The sequence below is a fragment of the Pimephales promelas genome, chromosome 12 (genome assembly GCF_988280905.1).
Source record: "Pimephales promelas chromosome 12, fPimPro1.hap1.1, whole genome shotgun sequence".
Lineage (NCBI taxonomy): Eukaryota > Metazoa > Chordata > Actinopteri > Cypriniformes > Leuciscidae > Pimephales > Pimephales promelas.
Window position 1 is genome coordinate 15,805,013 of NC_142780.1, and position 19,505 is coordinate 15,824,517.

Below are 19,505 nucleotides of genomic sequence, written 5' to 3' on the forward strand. Positions count from 1 at the left end.
TAATATATTTTGTTACTTTTGTACTTTTTGCCTTTTCCCGCGCATGAATAAAGCGACTACGTATTGGTGAAGGAAGATAATTTTAATTTAGTTGTTTAAACAAATGTTGAAGCAAATTAATTAAACTAAAATAACATGCATTACTTTATAAAAAAAGTAGCTGAAATATTAATGTGTAAATGAAATGTATAAAGTAATGCATTACATTACTTGTTACATAAAAAAGTAATCTGATTACTTGTAATGTGTTACCTCCAAAACTGCATCTAATTATATCATTAATGGAAATTATTATAAAGCCGCCTTACATTCAGTGTTTGATTTTGCTTATTTTAATTGCAGGTGCTATATAACTCTGACTCAGTCTCTACACTTGAGTATGAGCAGTGCTCCAGCGGGACCGGCCGGCACAGGAAAGACTGAAACCACTAAAGACCTGGGCAGAGCTCTGGGGGTCATGGTGTACGTCTTCAACTGCTCTGAGCAAATGGACTATAAGGTAGAAATACCAGCAGAGATGGGACTCAGCCCACCACAGCACAATTACGAGTGTTTTCTCAGTTCAGATGAGCATCAGATGCATATAATTACTTTGCAGAATAGGATTCTGCCTCTTAATTGAAAGAAATCAATGACTGCTCTGTTTGAAACTTTATTATAGTTGGCTGATGTTTTGGAAGTTCTTCTTCTTAACCAGTGTTGGTTTGGATCTGTTAAGTCTTTATCAAGTTTCCATGACTTGTTTTGGTGTTCAGTCCATAGGGAACATCTTTAAAGGCCTGGCACAAACTGGAGCTTGGGGCTGCTTTGATGAATTTAACCGAATAGCTGTGGAAGTGCTGTCTGTGGTGGCAGTACAGGTAAAGACCATACAGGATGCCATTCGCAACAAGAGGAAAAGGTACGTTTTCTTTTTAGATTTTCTTAATAGTTAACCTGACTTGTTGCCATGTTTTACCCATTTTACCCATTGTCCTCTGCAGGTTTTTCTTCCTAGATGAAGAGATTAACTTGAAACCCTCTGTTGGGATCTTCATCACAATGAACCCTGGATATGCTGGACGAACTGAGCTACCAGAGAACCTCAAAGCTCTTTTCAGGTATAGCTTGATCCGAATAAAGATATACATTTGGAAAAAAAAAGACCAAACCAGGAAATAAATTAGCTAAAGTGTGTTTTACGGAGTGAAAATTTTTTTGGCAAGATATTTTTATTTAGTCATCAATGAAGATATTCATCATGCTGAACATTCAAAATGTTACTCTGTGTGTGTGTGTTGTCCCCATGAAATGAGGAAACCCAACATGTGTGTTCGTGCGTACATACATTAAAATAACCGTTTCCGATTTTAACGTATTTTATTTAATTTATTGCTGTTATGGTAAAGCTGAATTTTTAGAAGCCATTACTCCAGTCTTCGGTGTCACACGATCCTTCAGAAATTAATGAATTAATGAATCCTTGCCAAATAAAAGTTATTAAATATTTATACATTTTTATTTATTTTATTGGAATGTTAATATTACAGTTATGGACAACTAAAATGTATTTACATGCCATGCTATATTTATTGTTCATGTTATATTTAGTCATATCAAAATGGACTAAAATTAATGAATATGACAAGCCAAAAACAATGTAAAATTCTGGATTGAAGATGTTTGTACCAGCTGCACAATAAAACTAACTGACACACACTGTTTAATGTTTAATGTCACATGCTGTGTAAGGTCCTCTTTCTAAACGCAGTGTCAGTGGCATATGGATGAGTTCATGGATGCCATATGATTGCTGTTTTTTGCAGGCCGTGTGCCATGGTGGTTCCTGACATGAAGCTGATCTGTGAGATCATGCTGATGTCTGAGGGATTTCAGAGCGCTCAGATTCTCGGCAACAAGTTCATCACCCTCTACAGGCTCTGTAAGGAGCTGCTCTCTAAACAGGTACACTGACCCGTGAAGGTGCAGTACAGAAAAAAACACTTTTCTCCTGTTTGTGTCTGCTTATAAACTACGTATATTCTCCGCTGTAGGACCATTACGACTGGGGTTTGCGTTCTGTCAAACCTGTCCTGGTGGTTGCTGGAGCTCTCAAAAGAGCAGATCGAACTAGACCAGAAGATCAGGTGATGGAAATGTGTTCATGTGATTGATGTTTAGCTCTATAGATCCAGCAGCCATGGCTTTTGACACTCTGACTTTGTTACATTATGAAGGTGTTGATGCAGGCTTTAAGAGATTTCAACATGCCAAAGATTGTTTCGGAAGACGTTCCGGTGTTCCTCGGGCTGATTAGAGATTTGTTCCCTGATTTGGAAGTGGAAAGGCAAACTGATGCAGCATTTGAGCAGATAGTCCGACAGGCGAGTCTAGACTTAAAACTTCAACCTGAGGACACATTTATTCTGAAAGTAAGAATCTCTTCACACACTATATCATCGTTTGTGTTTAACATTAAGTTATCATACTGTTTTAGATGTCTTGTTAACCTCTTATTTTATTGTTTTTGTCCTTTTTAAATGATAATATATAAAGGTTGTTCAGCTTGAGAAGCTTTTATCTGTTCATCAATCAGTGTTTGTGGTTGGTGATGCTGGGACTGGAAAAAGCCAGGTCAGTATACACTCCACATAAATACAAACTATTACCCGTTTCCCATTGTTCACATTCCCTGGAGTTTTGAATGAATCGATTGAGTTTTGAATGAATGCACCAACTGCTAGTATTCTGTTTTCTTATAAAATATGTGTCTATCTGATCATGAAATTTAGCCTTACACTTAATTGTCATGCAAAAAAATCTGATTAACCATTTATTTGCATTTATTTTTATTTGTTTAATTATTTATAAATGTAATATGAAAATAGTTATATTTAATAATTATTAATAAAATGTCGTAAAAATCCATAGGGGTAGAATTACATGAATGGCATTTTAAATATTAAAATACATATATATATATATATATAGATTGAATATTAGCAAATAATTGCAGTGTGTATATATATATATATATATTTTTTTTTTTTTTTTTGATAAATTCACACGGTCTGATCTATAACAGCTAAAATGTATTGCCATTTACACAAATATTAAAATAAAAAAGTTAGTAAATTTTAAGTGAGCAATAATCACAGCAAAATAAATAAGTTCAGAAAACACGCCAATAATCACGATCAGATGATTATGTAATAATTGTGACAAGCCTACTCTGAAACAGATTCTGAGAACTCTTCACAAAACCTACTTGAACATGGGAAGGAAGTCTTTCTGGAACGATCTGAACCCAAAAGCAATAAGCAGTGGTGAACTGTTTGGATCCTTTCATCCAGCCACTCGAGAATGGAAAGATGGTACATCAGCATCCAATGTTTTGTAGAGCTGATCCTGTCCAATTCACAGTACATAACTTACTGTTTAGACATGAGATCCATTCTCCCCGGTAAGACTTTGAGATTGTAAATCTTTTCATGTGGCAGGTTTATTGTCACATTTCATGCGGGATCAAGCCAGTAACTCTCACTCGGGGCCGAAGTGGATTGTTCTGGATGGAGACATTGACCCCATGTGGATTGAGTCTCTCAACACTGTAATGGATGACAACAAGGTACCCTGCACAATTTGTGCATGTTTTTTTATGGAGACATTTGCATCCCACTGATTAATCTGAAGCACTAACATTACATGTTGAAATATTTAAACACGCCGCTGAACAAAACCACTTACAATTTGACAAAGTTGTTGCAGCAAATGATGTATTATGAATATTGCCACTTGTGTAGTCATGTTGAGCATGTCTGTGCAGGTTCTTACTCTGGCTAATAATGAACGTATCCCACTCACCCCCTCGATGAGACTACTGTTTGAGATCAGCCACCTGAAACATGCCACTCCTGCCACCGTGTCCCGAGCTGGCATCCTGTACATCAATCCTCAAGAGCTTAGCTGGAACCTGTGAGAATTTCACCCAATTCAAGATGCATACCATCTAAAGCACAATGGTTAACATTTGTGAAGGATTAGACTTAGGTGAACAACCTCTTTTCATCCATGTCTAGGTATGTTACGAGTTGGATTGATCGGAGGGAGAGACAAACCGAGAGAGCACACCTGACCATTCTGTTTGACAAATATGTCCCGCGCTGTATAGAAAAAATGAGAAACTCCTTTAAGACAATCATTCCTATTCCTGAGAACAGCATGGTTCAGGTATACCATTCTCACTGATACACTCATTCATATAGGCCTATACTCTGGTTTAAATCTCTACTGACGTCTCTCTCTTTCTCTCACACACAGACTTTGTGCTCTCTGTTGGATTGCCTGTTAACTACTGAGAACATTCCAGCAGACTCTCCACGAGAAGTATATGAGACATACTTTGTGTTTGCCTGTGTGTGGGCATTTGGTGGAGCCACATTTCAGGATCAGGTATTATGGGTTTTTGTGTTTTGTTCAACTGGAATTGAAAAAAAAAAAATGCTTTATGCTTGTAGAAAATTCATTGCAAGATTATCCCAAACATGAAATGTATACAGTGGTAGGTGGCCAAAAGTTACGTCCGGAGGGGATGTTTGTTTTTAATTTGCACATTTTTAATAATGTTTCAATAGAGGTATGTATATATATATATATACACACACATACACTACCAGTCAAAAGTTTTAGATCAGTAAGATTTTTTGTGTTTTTAAAAGAAGTCTCTTCTGCTCACCAAGGCTGCAATTATTTGAGAAAAAAATACAAATATATATATATTATTATATTCAATGTTGAAAACAGTCGTGTACCATTTTCCCTCCAAAATTCTATAGTGAATAGAAAGTTCAAAAGAACACCATTTATTTAAAATATAATCTTTTCTAACATTATAAATGTATTTTCTGTAACTTTTGATCAATTTAACTCATCCTTGATGAATAAAAGTATTTTCTAATTTTTTCCCCAAAAAATAAAAATTAAATTCTTACTGACCCCAAACTTTTGAATGGTAGTGATTAATGTTACAAAAGCTTTCCATTTCAGATCAATTCTGTTCTTTTGAACTTTCTTTTCATCATGGAACCCTGAAATAAAAATGTAAAAAACTGTTTTCAACATGGATAATATTCATAAATGTTTCTTGAGCATCATATTATAATAATTTCTGTAGGATCATGTGACACTGAAGACTGGAGTAATGATGCTCTTAATTCAGCTTTCATCTCAGGAATAAATTACACTTCACTATATATTCACATAGAAAACCACTGTTTTAATAATATTTCACAATATTACTGTTTTTTTTATTTTTTTTTTATTTTTTAGCAAATAATTGCAGCCTTGGTGAGCAGAAGAGACTTATTTTAAAAACATAAAAAATCTTACCGATCTAAAAATTTTGACTGGTAGTGTGTATATATATATATATATATATAATCAAGGGCCATGTAGCAAATGCAAATGAATTTACTGTAATATTCCAAATGTTTTTATGTCTCTATTTTTGTTGTCTTTTTTGATCTCCCAGCTCCATGACTATCAGGCTGAGTTCAGCCAGTGGTGGATCAAAGAGATGAAGAGTGTGAAGTTTCCCGTCCATGGTTCTGTTTTTGATTACTACTTAGATCCTCATTCCAGACGCTTCCTGCCATGGACCGACAGGGCGCCCGCATTCGAGATGGACCCAGATACACCTGTGCAGGTGACACTGATACACCAATACTTCCTGTTACATACAGGATGACATGGCGTGAACATACGCTTAACTGCACAATATATTTCTTTGTGATCCTCTGAGAAAACTCTCCTGAGAAATTTCACTCTCACAGAGAACCACTTTAATTTCAGAATAATGGCATGCTAATTTAGTGCAGTTAGTGCATTAGAGTGGGTCAGTGAGCAGATACAGAGAAAACAACCTCCCTCCATCATGAGCTGAACCTGCAGTCAGAGGAGTTTTGGATCTGATTACCATTCAAAGTAATCAGAATTATGCGTGCGTGCTTGTGTGTGTGTGTGAGGCCATTGTCTCCGTTTTTATAATTGAAAGATAAAGACTTAATGTTGATAATAGGGTAGCCATAGTGATGAACTGGATCTACAGGTTTGTTGTGTCTCACTCTAGAACTGTTCTGAAAGTTCATAAAAGTGCTCTTGCAAAGTTTCCCACTGATTTTCCTGAAATCGAAGTATTAAAAACAAGGTTTTAATAGAGTTTGCAAAAAAAAAAAACATAAACATAAATACTTTTTTATTTCTGATTACTGATTAAACATTGAATAAACAATATGTACACCACCATACAAAATTGTACGATCAGTATACATTTTGCGGTCTATTTCGCAATAACATATATTCTGAAATATTACTTTTATTATTATTTATTTTTTTATTTTTTTACAATTTATATTTAAAAAGCTGCAGTCCAGCGTTTTTCCTCTTTGTCGCCATCTCTGTTCGAAATCCGCAATTGCAGTCATTTGCAGAATTATCAACTTTACGCGAGTTGTACTTCAACAACCTCGACACGGCACAATGTTTTAGGAGAGTGCACAGCTGTCAGTCACCGCCGGTGTGGATCTTTACTGTCTATGGTGTGGATACTGTCATTCAGAATCACAAATTATTCTTTTTGGAAGTATGACCAACATAATTTTCACCAGAAAATGTCATCTGAACTAGTAAAAAACATCCACTTTTGTTCTGGCTCTGACATTGTAGTAAATCGCGGTGATTAAAATGTAACAAACGCTTATAAGTTATATCACACAAAACAGTGCAAAATGTAAATTATACTTTGTTCTCAAATTGTTAATGTTAACAACGTCAGTGCGTGACTGTAATGTCCTTCTGATATGTATCCTTGTTTTCGCATGTTTCCGGTTGCTGTCTCTTTTTTTTTTCTGTAGCCACTCCAAAGTCCGAATGAAGTCTTTTGCATTTTACAGTGGGAGAATCTGTTACTAGCCGAGAATCCTTCTTTATGTGTATAGATGTGACGTAATGACGCAAAGACATGCTTCAATATCCCTTGGAAATCCACCAGTAACACTGGAATTAAAAACATTATTACAAGCTTATCTTTTTGAATCAAGGCAAGCAGATAGTGCTGATCACTGGCTGGTTATGTATTTTCTCAAATATATTTTGGATAATTTTTAACCCCTAAAAAGCTACGGACTGCTAGCCTGACTCGTCAGACCCGAGTCTCATTGCCCAGAGCCGTTTATTGGGTGCTAAGAATGTCTATCAAATGTGCCCGTACGTATCTCAAAGCCAATCGTTTATATTATACCAGATGACGTATGTAGAGCGACAGAAATTAGAGGAGGAAGAAGACGATGGGTCCGAGATTTATGTGTACACGATAGCGTGCATCTAAAGGCCGTTTCACACCGCATGCGTGAGCGGCAGATATTTTTTTCCGCCGTGCATGTTAATCAATAAGTGTATTGGTATTCACACCGGGAGCAGGAGCAGCGCATGAGCGTCGCGTTAGCAGCAGTGAAGCGGGGGTTTCCGTGCCAAGTCTGTTTTTGCTGCTCTGCTCGCGCTAAATTAAAGTGAAAGCACAAAAATAAAATGATTTTACACAAAAAGTCCCCAAAATGCAGAGAATAAGCATGTCTAGTTTTAACAAGAACTTGAGTACGCAAAAAAAAATAAAAATAAATAAAGACTTTTTATAAATATTTATAAAAAGATTTAGGCTACCCGGTAAAAACTTGTTTTTAATTATTCAGTTTGGGTGAAAGTTGTGTATTATATATACAAAAAACATAAAGTAAACTAGCCAGAAAATATTATATGTAAACGTTCGTTTATTTGTTTATGTAACACACAGACGGCTACATAGGCTAGCACAACCCAAATCAAACTCGACTGTGTCATTTATTTGTGTGTTTTGATGTTTATCCGTGGAGTTGCTGTCTTTTAAACATATAAAAAATATGATTGAAACTAATAGATTTGAGACATTTTCTGGGTTGTTTTGTTGTTGAACATTTCGACCTTTCAACCGCTGCATCGAAAGGTAACTTCGTGTCTGCTGCCATGGATCCGTATTCAAACTGCTTTGGTGTTTCGCATAGACGTTGTCATCGTCTTGCTGCTCCCTCCCCATTCTGTGATTGGTTCTCTAGATGAGGCGAAAATTTGGTCCATGGTATCCAGACTTCCTAGCAGCGTGAATAAAATCGCTGCGGCAAGGCAGTATGGGGAATCCCAGGCTAACGGACTGCAGCTTTAAAATGTAATTTATTCCTGTGATGGCAAAGTTGAGTTTTAAGCATCATTAATTCAGTTTTAGTGTCATATAATTGTTCAGAAATCATTCTTATATGCTGATTTGAGCTCAAGGAATATTTCTCATTATTTGCAATGTTAAAAATACAGTTGTGCTGCTTAATATTTTTGTGAAAACGGTGGTAATTTTTTTTTTAGGATTCTTTGATGTATATAGAAAGTCAAAAAACAGCGTTTTTATTTGAAATGGAAAAGATTTTTACATTGTTACAAAAATTTCTGTCACTTTTGATCAATTTAATATATCCTTCCTAAATAAGAGTATTCATTTTTGAGGTTTGATTAGCTTGTTCAGGTGTGTTGGATTAGGGTTAAAGCAAAACTCTGCAGGAAAGTGGACATCGAGGACCGGAGTTGAAAACCCCTGATTTATTGATTTAGCTTAGCTGAATATGTCTTGAGTGATGAGATGCCATTTTTTCCCCATGACTCACTTTGTCTACAGGCTATGTTAGTCCCAACAGTCGAGACAGTCAGGCTGCAGTATTTCATGGGCACGTTGCTGGAGACGTCTCAGCCTCTTATGCTGGTCGGTGGAGCAGGCACTGGGAAGTCTGCTCTGGTCAGGAACCTTCTGGAAACACTACCAGAGAACTTTATAACTGCAAAAGTTCCCCTTCACTTTTATACCACTGCATCCATGCTGCAAAGTAAGTGTGACAGCATACATTTCTTCACATTTCTCTAAAGAGAACATGTTTTCAAATATGTTGAACAGCACCTCCTTGTGGTTCATATGCAAAATTTCACTCCATCTGGTGATGGTAATAATAGATCAGTTAAAGGGATAATATATATATATATATATATATATATATATATATATAAAATCATACATATTTTAGTCAAAAAGTAACTTCCATTAGTCAAAGGATTTCGTTGAAAATGATGCTTAATGAAATTTTGTAGTCACAGTCCTTTTAAAGCAACATCCTTTTAAATTGTCATTATCAGAGGCAATGGAGAAACCTCTCGAGAGGAAGGCTGGTAGGAGTTATGCGCCCCCTGGAAACAAGAGACTCATCTATTTCATAGATGACATGAACATGGCAGCTGTGGACAGTTATGGGACCTCTCAGCCACACACTCTCATTCGCCAGCATCTGGACTACAAGCACTGGTTACGCAGCATCTTTCATTTTTTCCAGTTAAGATAGATAATATTTGTCAAAATACTTTAGAACAGCATTTTCTCTCTTGTTTTTAGGTATGACAGCCAAAAGTTAACAGTGAAAGACATACACAACACCCATTATGTCTGTTGTATGAATCCTACATCAGGGAGTTTCACAATTAACCCCAGACTGCAGGTATTTGAATTTCTCCTGTAGGAGCTTCTTTATCACACATTTGCACATTGCATGTTCACCATGATTGTGCAGCATGCAGAACTGAATTGAAAAATATTGCCAAGTAGAATAAAAATGGAATTAAGTAAAAATGAATCTTGAAAATAACTTTTATCTAGCTATAAGTGTTGTTTTTAATTAAAATACATTAAATATGTATTTAAATACATTTTGAATTAAATACATATTAAATACACATTAAATACATTTTGGTATAAATTATACAACACATAAACATGTTATCATATGCACCACATATAACAGGTTTATGTTTAGCAAGGTCTGTCGTGGTGTTAGCAAATATTAATGCCACCTATTGAAAGTTTCTTAATATATATTTGTGAAATAAAATATATTTAATATATAATTAATCAAAAATAAAATAATTTGTTAATATTAATATTGATGGTATTGATGGATGGTTTGTTTGAATACTATTTTATATATATATATATATATATATATATATATATATATATATATATATATGTATATTTATATATGTATGTGTGTGTGTATAGATACATATATAATTATATATACATACATATATAATTTAATATATTACAAATGTAATATATTACAATTAAAATAAGTGAATTGTTTTTGTATTAATAATAAACTATACATATCAGGGAATAAATTGGCATAATCCATTAAAAATTTTTGGAGTAACACATTTTTAAAATGTAGTAATTTTCTCCTCTTTTTTTATTCCAATTCAGTATCCTGTCGTGGCCAGTAAAAATCAAACTCATGAATTCAAAAGGGAGCCCGTTTTAATTTCTGATTTCTGTTTCTTCTGGACATATAATGTACTGTTAGAAAATGTTTAATTATATTAAAATATATTGTGGTAAAAAAAAATTTACCAAGGTAAACACAAAGTTTATTGTATGTTATAAAATATGAAAATCACTGTCCTCACCTTTGTTCATCAGAGGCATTTCACAGTGTTAGCGGTCAGCACACCCAGCCCTGAGACCCTCAGCTCCATGTTCGGCTCTATCCTGGGCTTCCACCTGCAGAGGTTGCCTTTCAGCCCAGCTGTGGTGAGCAGTGGTCAAGCAGTGGTGAAAGCGGCCGTAGCCCTCCATGACCATGTGATCCAGCACTTCCTTCCCACCTCAAACAAGTTTTACTGTCTGTTCAACCTGTGGGATCTCTCTCGACTGTTCCAGGTAATCATTCCCTCGGTGTCCTCTTTATAATGTTGAATTAGCCAACAATTTTTATCTATGTCCACCTAGGGTCTCCTGTTCTCCAGGCCAGAGTCTGTTAGAAAGGGTGCGGATCTAGTTCGACTTTGGATCCATGAATCCAGAAGAGTATATTCAGATCGCTTTTCTGAACCATCCGATCTTCAGCTATTCCGTAGGTTGCAGACGGATATTGTACGACAGACCTCTGAGGTAAAGTACCACACTTTACAGCCGTTAAAGTTCTCTTAGGTGTTTTTTACTTTTTTATTTCAAAACTATGCACGTTTCTGACATGTCGTCATTTAGGACACTTAGGGGCTGTTTACACCCGGCCACTTCATGCGTTTTCTGTTATCGGATATCAATCCGATCGTGAAAAGACCAGGTGTAATTGCCCTCCGAAACACATTCGAGACAGATTTGAATCCAATCTCTCAAACCACTTCAGGAGGTGGTCTGGGCCGCATTCCAGACGAAACTGGACAAGTGTAAATACATCTGGTTGTTGAAACCACATATGTAAATTTTACTCCTACCAAAAATGCTAAAAAATAAACATGCAAGTGTGTTATATAGGCTATATGTCATGTTATAGTCAGATATGACGACACTACTGCAACACACATTACCGCAGATGACCATCTATACATCAAAACAACATGCAAAACCATCGCAAATCAAAGTGAAAGTAAGTGGCAGACGCACAATCATCTTCATTAAAATTAAAGAAATGAAATGATCGTACCAGAGCTGTTGCTGCTCTCTCTTATTGATGTCTTTGATTTTGAAATTAGCTGATGATCAATAAAATGCAGCTCATATCAGTTGCTTTCGGTGACGTGCACTTCATTAAATCTGTATATAGTGCGGGAATTGAAGATCGGATTTATATCCATTTTGCAAAAACACATTTAAGTGACCAGGTGTAAATGGAACCGTTTTGATAAATCAGATAGCTGTCCGATCTGAGAAAACACATGAAGTGGGCAGGTGTAAACAGCCCCTTAGTAAAGTTAGTCACTCACTCTTACATTAAAAATAAAATGGATAAGAAATGCACCAAAACAATGTATATAACTAACTAACTAACTAGAAAAAAAATTAAATTAATAAATGCAATAATTAAATATTTGTAATTACTATAAATTATAATATAAATGTATTTAAATGTAATGACTGAATTAATGACAACATAATTATAATTACTTTAAATAAATTAAACATATGCATATTTAAAAATAATAATAAAAACAGAAATGAATAACAGTAGCTGGCTCCGTTTAAATTTACATTTGGATGAATTGGCCAAATCTCATTTGGATTGTAAGGGGTGGTTTACACCTTTTCTAATCCATTCGATAGTACATCTAAACACTTGATCAGATTGAAAACAGAATCGGGAAAGTTCTGCACTTGTGCAGTGACGTAGACATGGCATAATGACGTATTTGCACAGAACAAGCTGTTGTTGTTGTTAAAAATTACTGTCATATCATTCTAAAATTCTCATTCCACTCATCATTTGTGTAGTGCTGCAGGACAATGTCATCCTTGCTGTCCTTTGCTTGGGACGCTCATCCACAGATGCCTTGTTTTGGGTACGGGAAGGGTGTTTTTACTGCTTGATAAATATAAGCAGCATGGCACAAAGCTTCATGTGCCTGTCATCCTATACCCAGGACCCAAAATAGTTAAATATAAAGTCTGCTTTTCAAAACAAAGTGATCGCAGAATGATGGTTAGTATGCGCCAACAGTGGGAAACTGTATATTCATGATCAAATTCAATTTGAAGCTTGGGACATTCATTCATGTAAACACTATGTTCGGATTCATCAATCGGAATGAAATCAAAATAAAAAGTGTCCATGTAAATGTAAATACACACAAATCTTGGTTTCTGCTAAGACTACTATAAACTAGTCTGATCACTTCTTCAATTTGAAGCTATCAAACGATCATTAGTAGAGCTCCAGACACTCCAAGTTATCTGATATAATATCGGTTGATATTATTGTTGCTTAAAATGTAGTTGCCTCTATGTGTCTCTTAAAGGAAATAGAGGAAGAGGCAGTATTTCAGGAGCCTCTAATATACCTGCACAGCAGTGTGGGATCTGCAGAACCTTCCTACATGCCCGTAGCTGGATGGGAGCCGCTCAGCTGTATCCTCAATGAGGCTTTGGACTGTTACAATGAGCTCCACCCTGCCATGAACCTGGTGCTGTTCCAGGAAGCCATGCAGCACGTGTGAGTGCTACGTCTGCAGTCTGTGCTTTAGTGAATACAGATTTAACTGTAATTACACACACAAGGTTGTTTTGACTGGCTTCTGCAGGTGTCGTATCAGTCGCATCCTGGGATGTCCTAGAGGCCACGCCCTGCTCGTAGGTGTGGGCGGCAGTGGCAAGCAAAGCCTGACCCGCCTTGCCGCCCACCTCTCCAACATGGATGTGTTCCAGCCCACCCTCAGCAAGGGATACAGCGTGCAAGACCTAAAGGTAACATCGTCCGCACAGTTCGCTCCAATAGACTGCAAAATACAATCAATGTCATGCAAGATGAAAATGAGAAAAACCACATACAGCAGAAACCACAACAAATGTGACTATGATAATGTGCCATGCGGTCATAACCCACATCAGCTGCCCAAATCACAGTACCCATCAGTGCTGTTAGGTGAGGAGAAATCTAAAATGGCGGTGATTCATTGCCTGAGATCAAGCTTTCTTTTAGACAACACTTTCCCTGATCAATACCCCGTCCGGCTCCATCGATCTCATTTAGTCCTGCCCGGATGCAATGGGGAGTAATTGCCAGATCCTATTAAAGAACCAAGGCAAATATTTCAATGCCCTATTGATGAGGCCGCTGCTATCATTTCATTCATCAGTGTGTGGTAAATCTGAGGCCAGTTGGCCGAGCTGCATTGATCTCTATACACTGTTTGATGATGCCCTCTACACATAATCATGAAAAGACACTTCGTCCTGGTCTCATCGATTCTATGCATATATGTATATGTGCAGTCTTATATTTTGGCCTAAAAGAAGGTATATTTATATAAAAGAGAGTCAACTTTCACTTTTTTCCCCTGGTGCTGTCACATTAGCTACATTTTGTGGGCAAAATGGTCCATTAACTGTAAACAGTGTAAGAATGTATGAAGCACAGCTAACACGCGTCACTTTCAAAGCAAACAGCTTCCAACCAACTTGTAGGGGTTTTGACAGGCCTGTCAATTTAATTGCTGTTGTAGGAGTGCCAACACATTGATTCTGGAGATTTTAAAATAAAGCCATTTTTAAGCGAAAAATCAAAAAGGTGACAGAAAATGATAGGAAGAAGAATGTGGAATGGAATCAGGACATGGCTTGGACCAGATTCATACTCAAATCTCCCAGACCCACATTAGCACCATAACTGAATGTATCTGAATGTTTTAAAGCAGCATTATGTTATTTTTTTAATTTTGCTCTTGGGGTCCCCCTACAGTTGGGAAACAGTATTGTCTTATACTACTGTCGTAAAATCTGTCATGGTTACTCTAGGCTAGGGAATACACGCGTGCATTTGTTGACAAGCGATACCCCGAACTCTGCAGAAGGAAGGAGTTCTCACATCTTGGGCAGACTCCAGTGTTGCGTGTGATTTCAGCATGTTTTATGAATATAGTGTCATGGGCTTTATTTTTTTTCAAAAGTCAAAAGATCGCGTAGCTCACGTTTATAAGCCAGCGTCTTTATAGTTACTGTTTTGCATAATGGATATGCTAATTCAATTCAATGTTTGTTGGTAGATAATAGCCATGTCATCAATATTATAATATCAAGCTACCATAGATGAATCTGCGTTATAGCCTGAGGCAAGACACTTTCACCAGAAAAATAAGTAACAAACATGACTGTCAGCCTGCAGACATAGGATAGTTATCCTGACCGATTATTTTGTCCGTCTAATCATGTATTGTTTACTTGCAAGAATGTAGCCCCTACCAAACTCAGTAATCAGTATACTTTCACGTCTCGAGCTGGCACGAGCTGCCCGCCCCGGCTCTACGGGGGATGCTTGAGTGTCTTAAGCTCCCTCAAAAGATTGCAATGCAGTCTACATTGGATGCAGCGAGGGGCGAAGCTACACAACACATTTCTGATGCACTTCACGTTTGGTTTTACTTGCTGCTTCAGCCATGACAACATACAGAGGTAAAAAAAAAAAAAAAAAAAAACGCTTGTTGGGCTATCGTGTCGGAATTTGAGGAAGTGACGTATGCCGTGAAGCAGTCGAATTTTGTAGTTCTTTTTGTGCTCGGGTTCCTACCCGCTCCCAGAAGTTACAGAGTGCCAGTAAAAGAGCGATACAGACCACGTCAGGCTATGGCAGACCTGTCATTCAACCTATTGTAAGTCGATGTACCATCTCATGGGTTTTTGAAAAATATTATAAAGGTTGAAAAAACAACATAGTGCTGCTTTAATTCCACACTGATTTTGGAAATTTCTTTTGCTCTTTATCTCTCATGTATTTTCAGGTGGATTTGGCTGGATTGTACATGAAGACGGGGGTGAAAAACATCCCCACAGTCCTGCTCCTCACAGACGCTCAGATCCCAGAGGACGGTTTTCTCGTCATCATCAGCACCCTGATCTCGTCAGGTCAGACCCTCCCGCGCACGCACACATTCATACACGCCACAGGGGGGCTCATTGTGTGATGGTCTGATGAATGGGAAACATATGTAAATGGAGTGGGGCCGGTGAAGTAGATTAAGGGTGACTGGAACAGGCCTGCGTGTCATTGGATCAAGACCCCCGAACACAGATGGTGGCTCTCATCCGTCACTGATGTCAAGCGCAGAGGTCGGAAACCCGCTTAGGTCTCGATCCAGAATAAAGCGGCAGATCATCAGAGTAAACAAATGTAACATAATTTAACTGATCTGTGTGTAATTGATGATGCTTAAATGCTTCAGAGAGGGGTTTGTTAGAATAGCATTTATTTGTCAGTTAGTAACTTCCATAACACAAAAAATCTAATTATTATTTATATTTATTTTTACCTTTTAATTAATTAATTTAGTGGCAATAATGATAACATCTAATGATAAATGGCAACGTAAAGCTAATGTCAAGCCAAACGGATTGGTCGAGTCCATGTATTGTCAAGCTGTTCAAGCAAACCAATTAAAACAGTTTGGGGCAGCTAGAGCCACATAATTTGAGAGTTGAAGCTTTAAGTGATTTACATATTTAATTACTTCTGAAAAATTCTGTTTGAATTAATTAATATTAATTAATATAATTATTTATAGACTTAAACTGGATTGTGCTTAGTTGCAGAATTATTTTAGTAATATTTAAACACTATTATTATCATTCATATACTGTATATTTATGAACTTTTTTCAATGTCTGTTTAAAGGTGCTCTAAATGATGTCACACATTTTTTAAGCCTAAACTTTTTCACTATCCGCTAGCTGCCTGTCCCCTAAACACACTGTAAAAAAAAAAAACAAAAAAAAAAACACACGGTCTATGCAGACAACCCAGGCTCCACAAATAGCAACAAAAACAAACTGCGGCAACCCGCTCCACGAAACATAACAAAATTTTCCAGCCAATCAATGGCAAGAATGCCCTGGGGGTGGGGTTTGGGGGGTCAGTGCAGATGAGGAGGAGGGAGGGTCTATCTAGCTACCCTTTTGTTTGAAAATACTTTGAACGTCAACAAGAAGTCACGTCACCCGACATCGCTTAGAGCACCATTAATATTCATCCCCAAAGGGTATGAATGTTACTTTTAATTTTTTTTTTGTGCACATATTTCTAAATAGTTTTATTTCAGCTTACAATTTTAGTCCATTTTAAAGGGTTAGTTCACCCAAAAATTAAAATTCTGTCAGGAATTACTCACCCTCGTGTTGTTCCAACCCCGTAAGACTTCCGTTCTAGCCTACAAATCTAGACTCCCCCTAGCGGCTGCAAAAGTTATTTTGCAAAAATAATACAGCCTTCACTGGCTGCAAAAAAATATTTTGCAGCCAGTGTAGTCTAGCAACTCTTCGTTGACTTTCGAACTGGAAAAACCAAACTCTAGTCAGGCCAATCACATCGTGTATAGAGTCGGCGGGCTGGCTTAACATAATGATGACAGAGATGTGACGGTTCACTGCTGCTTCTGCTGCTGGCGAACAGCTGTCTTTCGATTCGGCTTTGGCCGCGACTCTGGAATGATTTAAAGTTAAGCCTTCCTTTGAAACATGAACAAAGAACGGCACTTGAGTCATTTTTAGATGTGTTCTGTGTGAAGATGTGCGAGATCGCCCTGACTACGTCACCTTCTTCGTTGCTGTGGTTGGTTGTAGCGCCATCCTATTGCGTGCAGAGGGAATTTGAAAGACAACCGTTTATCCCGCCCCTCGTATTGAGCCCTGTCAATGGTGAGTTCCCAGACCTAACATTATGATGTAGGTCTGGCATGCCAGGCTACTTTCGTTCATCTTCGGAACACAAATCAAGATATTTTTGATGAAATCTGAGAGCTGTCTCACTCCTCCATTTCTATTGTAGTTATTAAAGGTACAATATGTAAGAATTTTGTAATAAAATATCCCAAAATCACTTGCACAGTGTGATATATTTCCTGCAGTAGTGTACTTACAAATATTTTTTATTTTATTTTAGAGAAATTCCAATTTTAAATTAGTGGTCATCCCGGAAAAAAATGCCGCCTGTCAAAGACGCAATATCCGCCATACACTGCCATCGCCATGGCGTAACAGACGTGGACAACTGTAGTGCGCAGCGTTTAGCGGCACGCAGTTCTTGTTTCTTTCAAACATAGACCATGGCAAGCAGACTTTGGGACAAACAGGGAGAACTAAAATGAGGATCAATTTCAGCGTGGCATTTTTTTTTAGATGCCAAGAGCTCCACGCCTGCGACTAACTTGAACTTGACAGAGCTTCACGAATCACGACTTGACAGCTTTATTAGACAGGTGAGCAAATGTACATAAAACAAATCAAAGTTATATAACGCTAGCTCAACATAATGAGATGTTAGAATATGGTCGGTATGTTATTCTAATGTTGATTTAGCTTACTGCTAGTGTTGTATAGCAAACAAACTAACACGTAGTATAACATAACTTTCAACCCGCATTTAAATGCCGTTTAGTTTGATAATGTAATGTTAGACCAAGTGAAGCTGCGTTGCGTTACCTTACAAGTTGAATTCATCTAAAAAGCTGATCTGTGTGAGTAATCCAGCACTTACGGTTAGTTTGGTAGAATTAAATGTCCTTATTTCTTTATATCCGCGGGACTCACGTGTGATATCTGTCCTTATTCCTCTATATCCGCGGGACTCGTGTGTGACATCTGTCTCTTTAGCAATTGCGACCTGCTTCATACCACTGTAATGTTAAAAAACATGAATATTTGCTCTCATCCATAAACATTATTAGATCCATCAGCTTTCAGCTCATCACTGCGTCATCAACCTATGCCTTTTTTATTGTTGGAAACTGTGAAAAATTCTACATATTGTGCCTTTAAAGACATTGTTCAAATAGTCCATAGACCAGTGGCTCAACCATAAATTTACCCCCCCCCCCCCTTCATTCATTCTTCTGTCATTCTATCTGTTTTCTAAATGCATATTATAGATTGTGTTTGTGAAAAATTCATCCTTGCATACGTTTCATTTTTAAAAATGTTTTGACCTCATGTTTAATCAAAATGTCCAAGTGTCCAAATGCCATACGTATAACCAGACTGAACAAAACAGACTTCTCCAATCATTTAGCCTGTTAAACCCACCCCACAAGCTCACGTTCATCTGCCTCACCTCCCTGCCAACCGTTGCATAGAACCAATCCCTGCTCTAATTTTTTTCTTTTCAATAAATCTTTACAGAATAAAACCGAAGAAAAACTGTGGCTATTTTAGTGTACTCGCCACTTCAACAATAACAACACTGTGTCATTTTTGTATAAATACTACTGTATCTAGAATAAAAAGTAACATTAACAAGTACCTAAATATTACTTGCTGAATGTAAATGGATTCATGTACATGACCCGTTTAAGTGAAATGAATGTGTTCTGTGGCGGTCTGACTCCAGGTGAGATCCCTGATCTGTTGAGTGAAGAGGAAGTGGATGGTGTTAGGAAAGCTGTGAGGAGTGAGTTGCGGGAACTGGGCATTCTGGACAACTATGACAACTGCTGGAGCTTTTTTATGAATCGAGTGCGACAACAACTCAAGGTCTCACTGCAGTGATTGTCTTTTTTTATACGTCTGATTTATCTTGCGTATGTTGTTTGGATCATAGATAAGCGTCTAAAGTGTGTGCATGCTGTATGTGTGTAGGTCGTGCTCTGCATGTCTCCAGTAGGTAATACCCTGCGTCTACGTGCCCGGCGTTTCCCAGCTCTGCTGAACTGCACCACTCTGGACTGGTTCCAGGAATGGTCCCTGGAGGCCCTCCAGTCTGTCAGCTCAAAGTTCCTGCAGGACATCCCAAGTATTCAGGTAAACCTGAGCTTCAGTCAGTCAGTGGAAGTAGCTTCATTGGATTTCCACACCAGTACTTAATCTATAAATGCTCCTTGTCTGTTAAAGTGTTGGCTACAGCTCTTACATAGTCATGGGATATCCCAAAGGC

General features: G+C 37.4%; 1 protein-coding gene across 1 annotated transcript in view; it reads left to right on the forward strand.

Moving 5' to 3' along the window:
• The window catches only part of si:dkey-233k19.3 (dynein axonemal heavy chain 11), an 84,073-nt gene that overhangs the window by 24,480 nt on the left and 40,088 nt on the right, over nt 1–19,505 (forward strand). Inside the window, exons 33-55 of the mRNA XM_039694502.2 lie at nt 343–499; nt 756–901; nt 984–1,100; nt 1,806–1,944; nt 2,034–2,126; nt 2,217–2,411; nt 2,536–2,613; nt 3,221–3,353; nt 3,480–3,607; nt 3,806–3,954; nt 4,059–4,209; nt 4,300–4,431; nt 5,510–5,683; nt 8,732–8,936; nt 9,241–9,406; nt 9,494–9,596; nt 10,577–10,816; nt 10,886–11,047; nt 12,892–13,085; nt 13,174–13,336; nt 15,367–15,490; nt 18,963–19,105; nt 19,211–19,372. Of these exons, the coding sequence (XP_039550436.2) occupies nt 343–499; nt 756–901; nt 984–1,100; nt 1,806–1,944; nt 2,034–2,126; nt 2,217–2,411; nt 2,536–2,613; nt 3,221–3,353; nt 3,480–3,607; nt 3,806–3,954; nt 4,059–4,209; nt 4,300–4,431; nt 5,510–5,683; nt 8,732–8,936; nt 9,241–9,406; nt 9,494–9,596; nt 10,577–10,816; nt 10,886–11,047; nt 12,892–13,085; nt 13,174–13,336; nt 15,367–15,490; nt 18,963–19,105; nt 19,211–19,372 (3,454 nt within the window). The remainder of the gene's footprint in view (nt 1–342; nt 500–755; nt 902–983; nt 1,101–1,805; nt 1,945–2,033; nt 2,127–2,216; nt 2,412–2,535; nt 2,614–3,220; nt 3,354–3,479; nt 3,608–3,805; nt 3,955–4,058; nt 4,210–4,299; nt 4,432–5,509; nt 5,684–8,731; nt 8,937–9,240; nt 9,407–9,493; nt 9,597–10,576; nt 10,817–10,885; nt 11,048–12,891; nt 13,086–13,173; nt 13,337–15,366; nt 15,491–18,962; nt 19,106–19,210; nt 19,373–19,505) is intronic.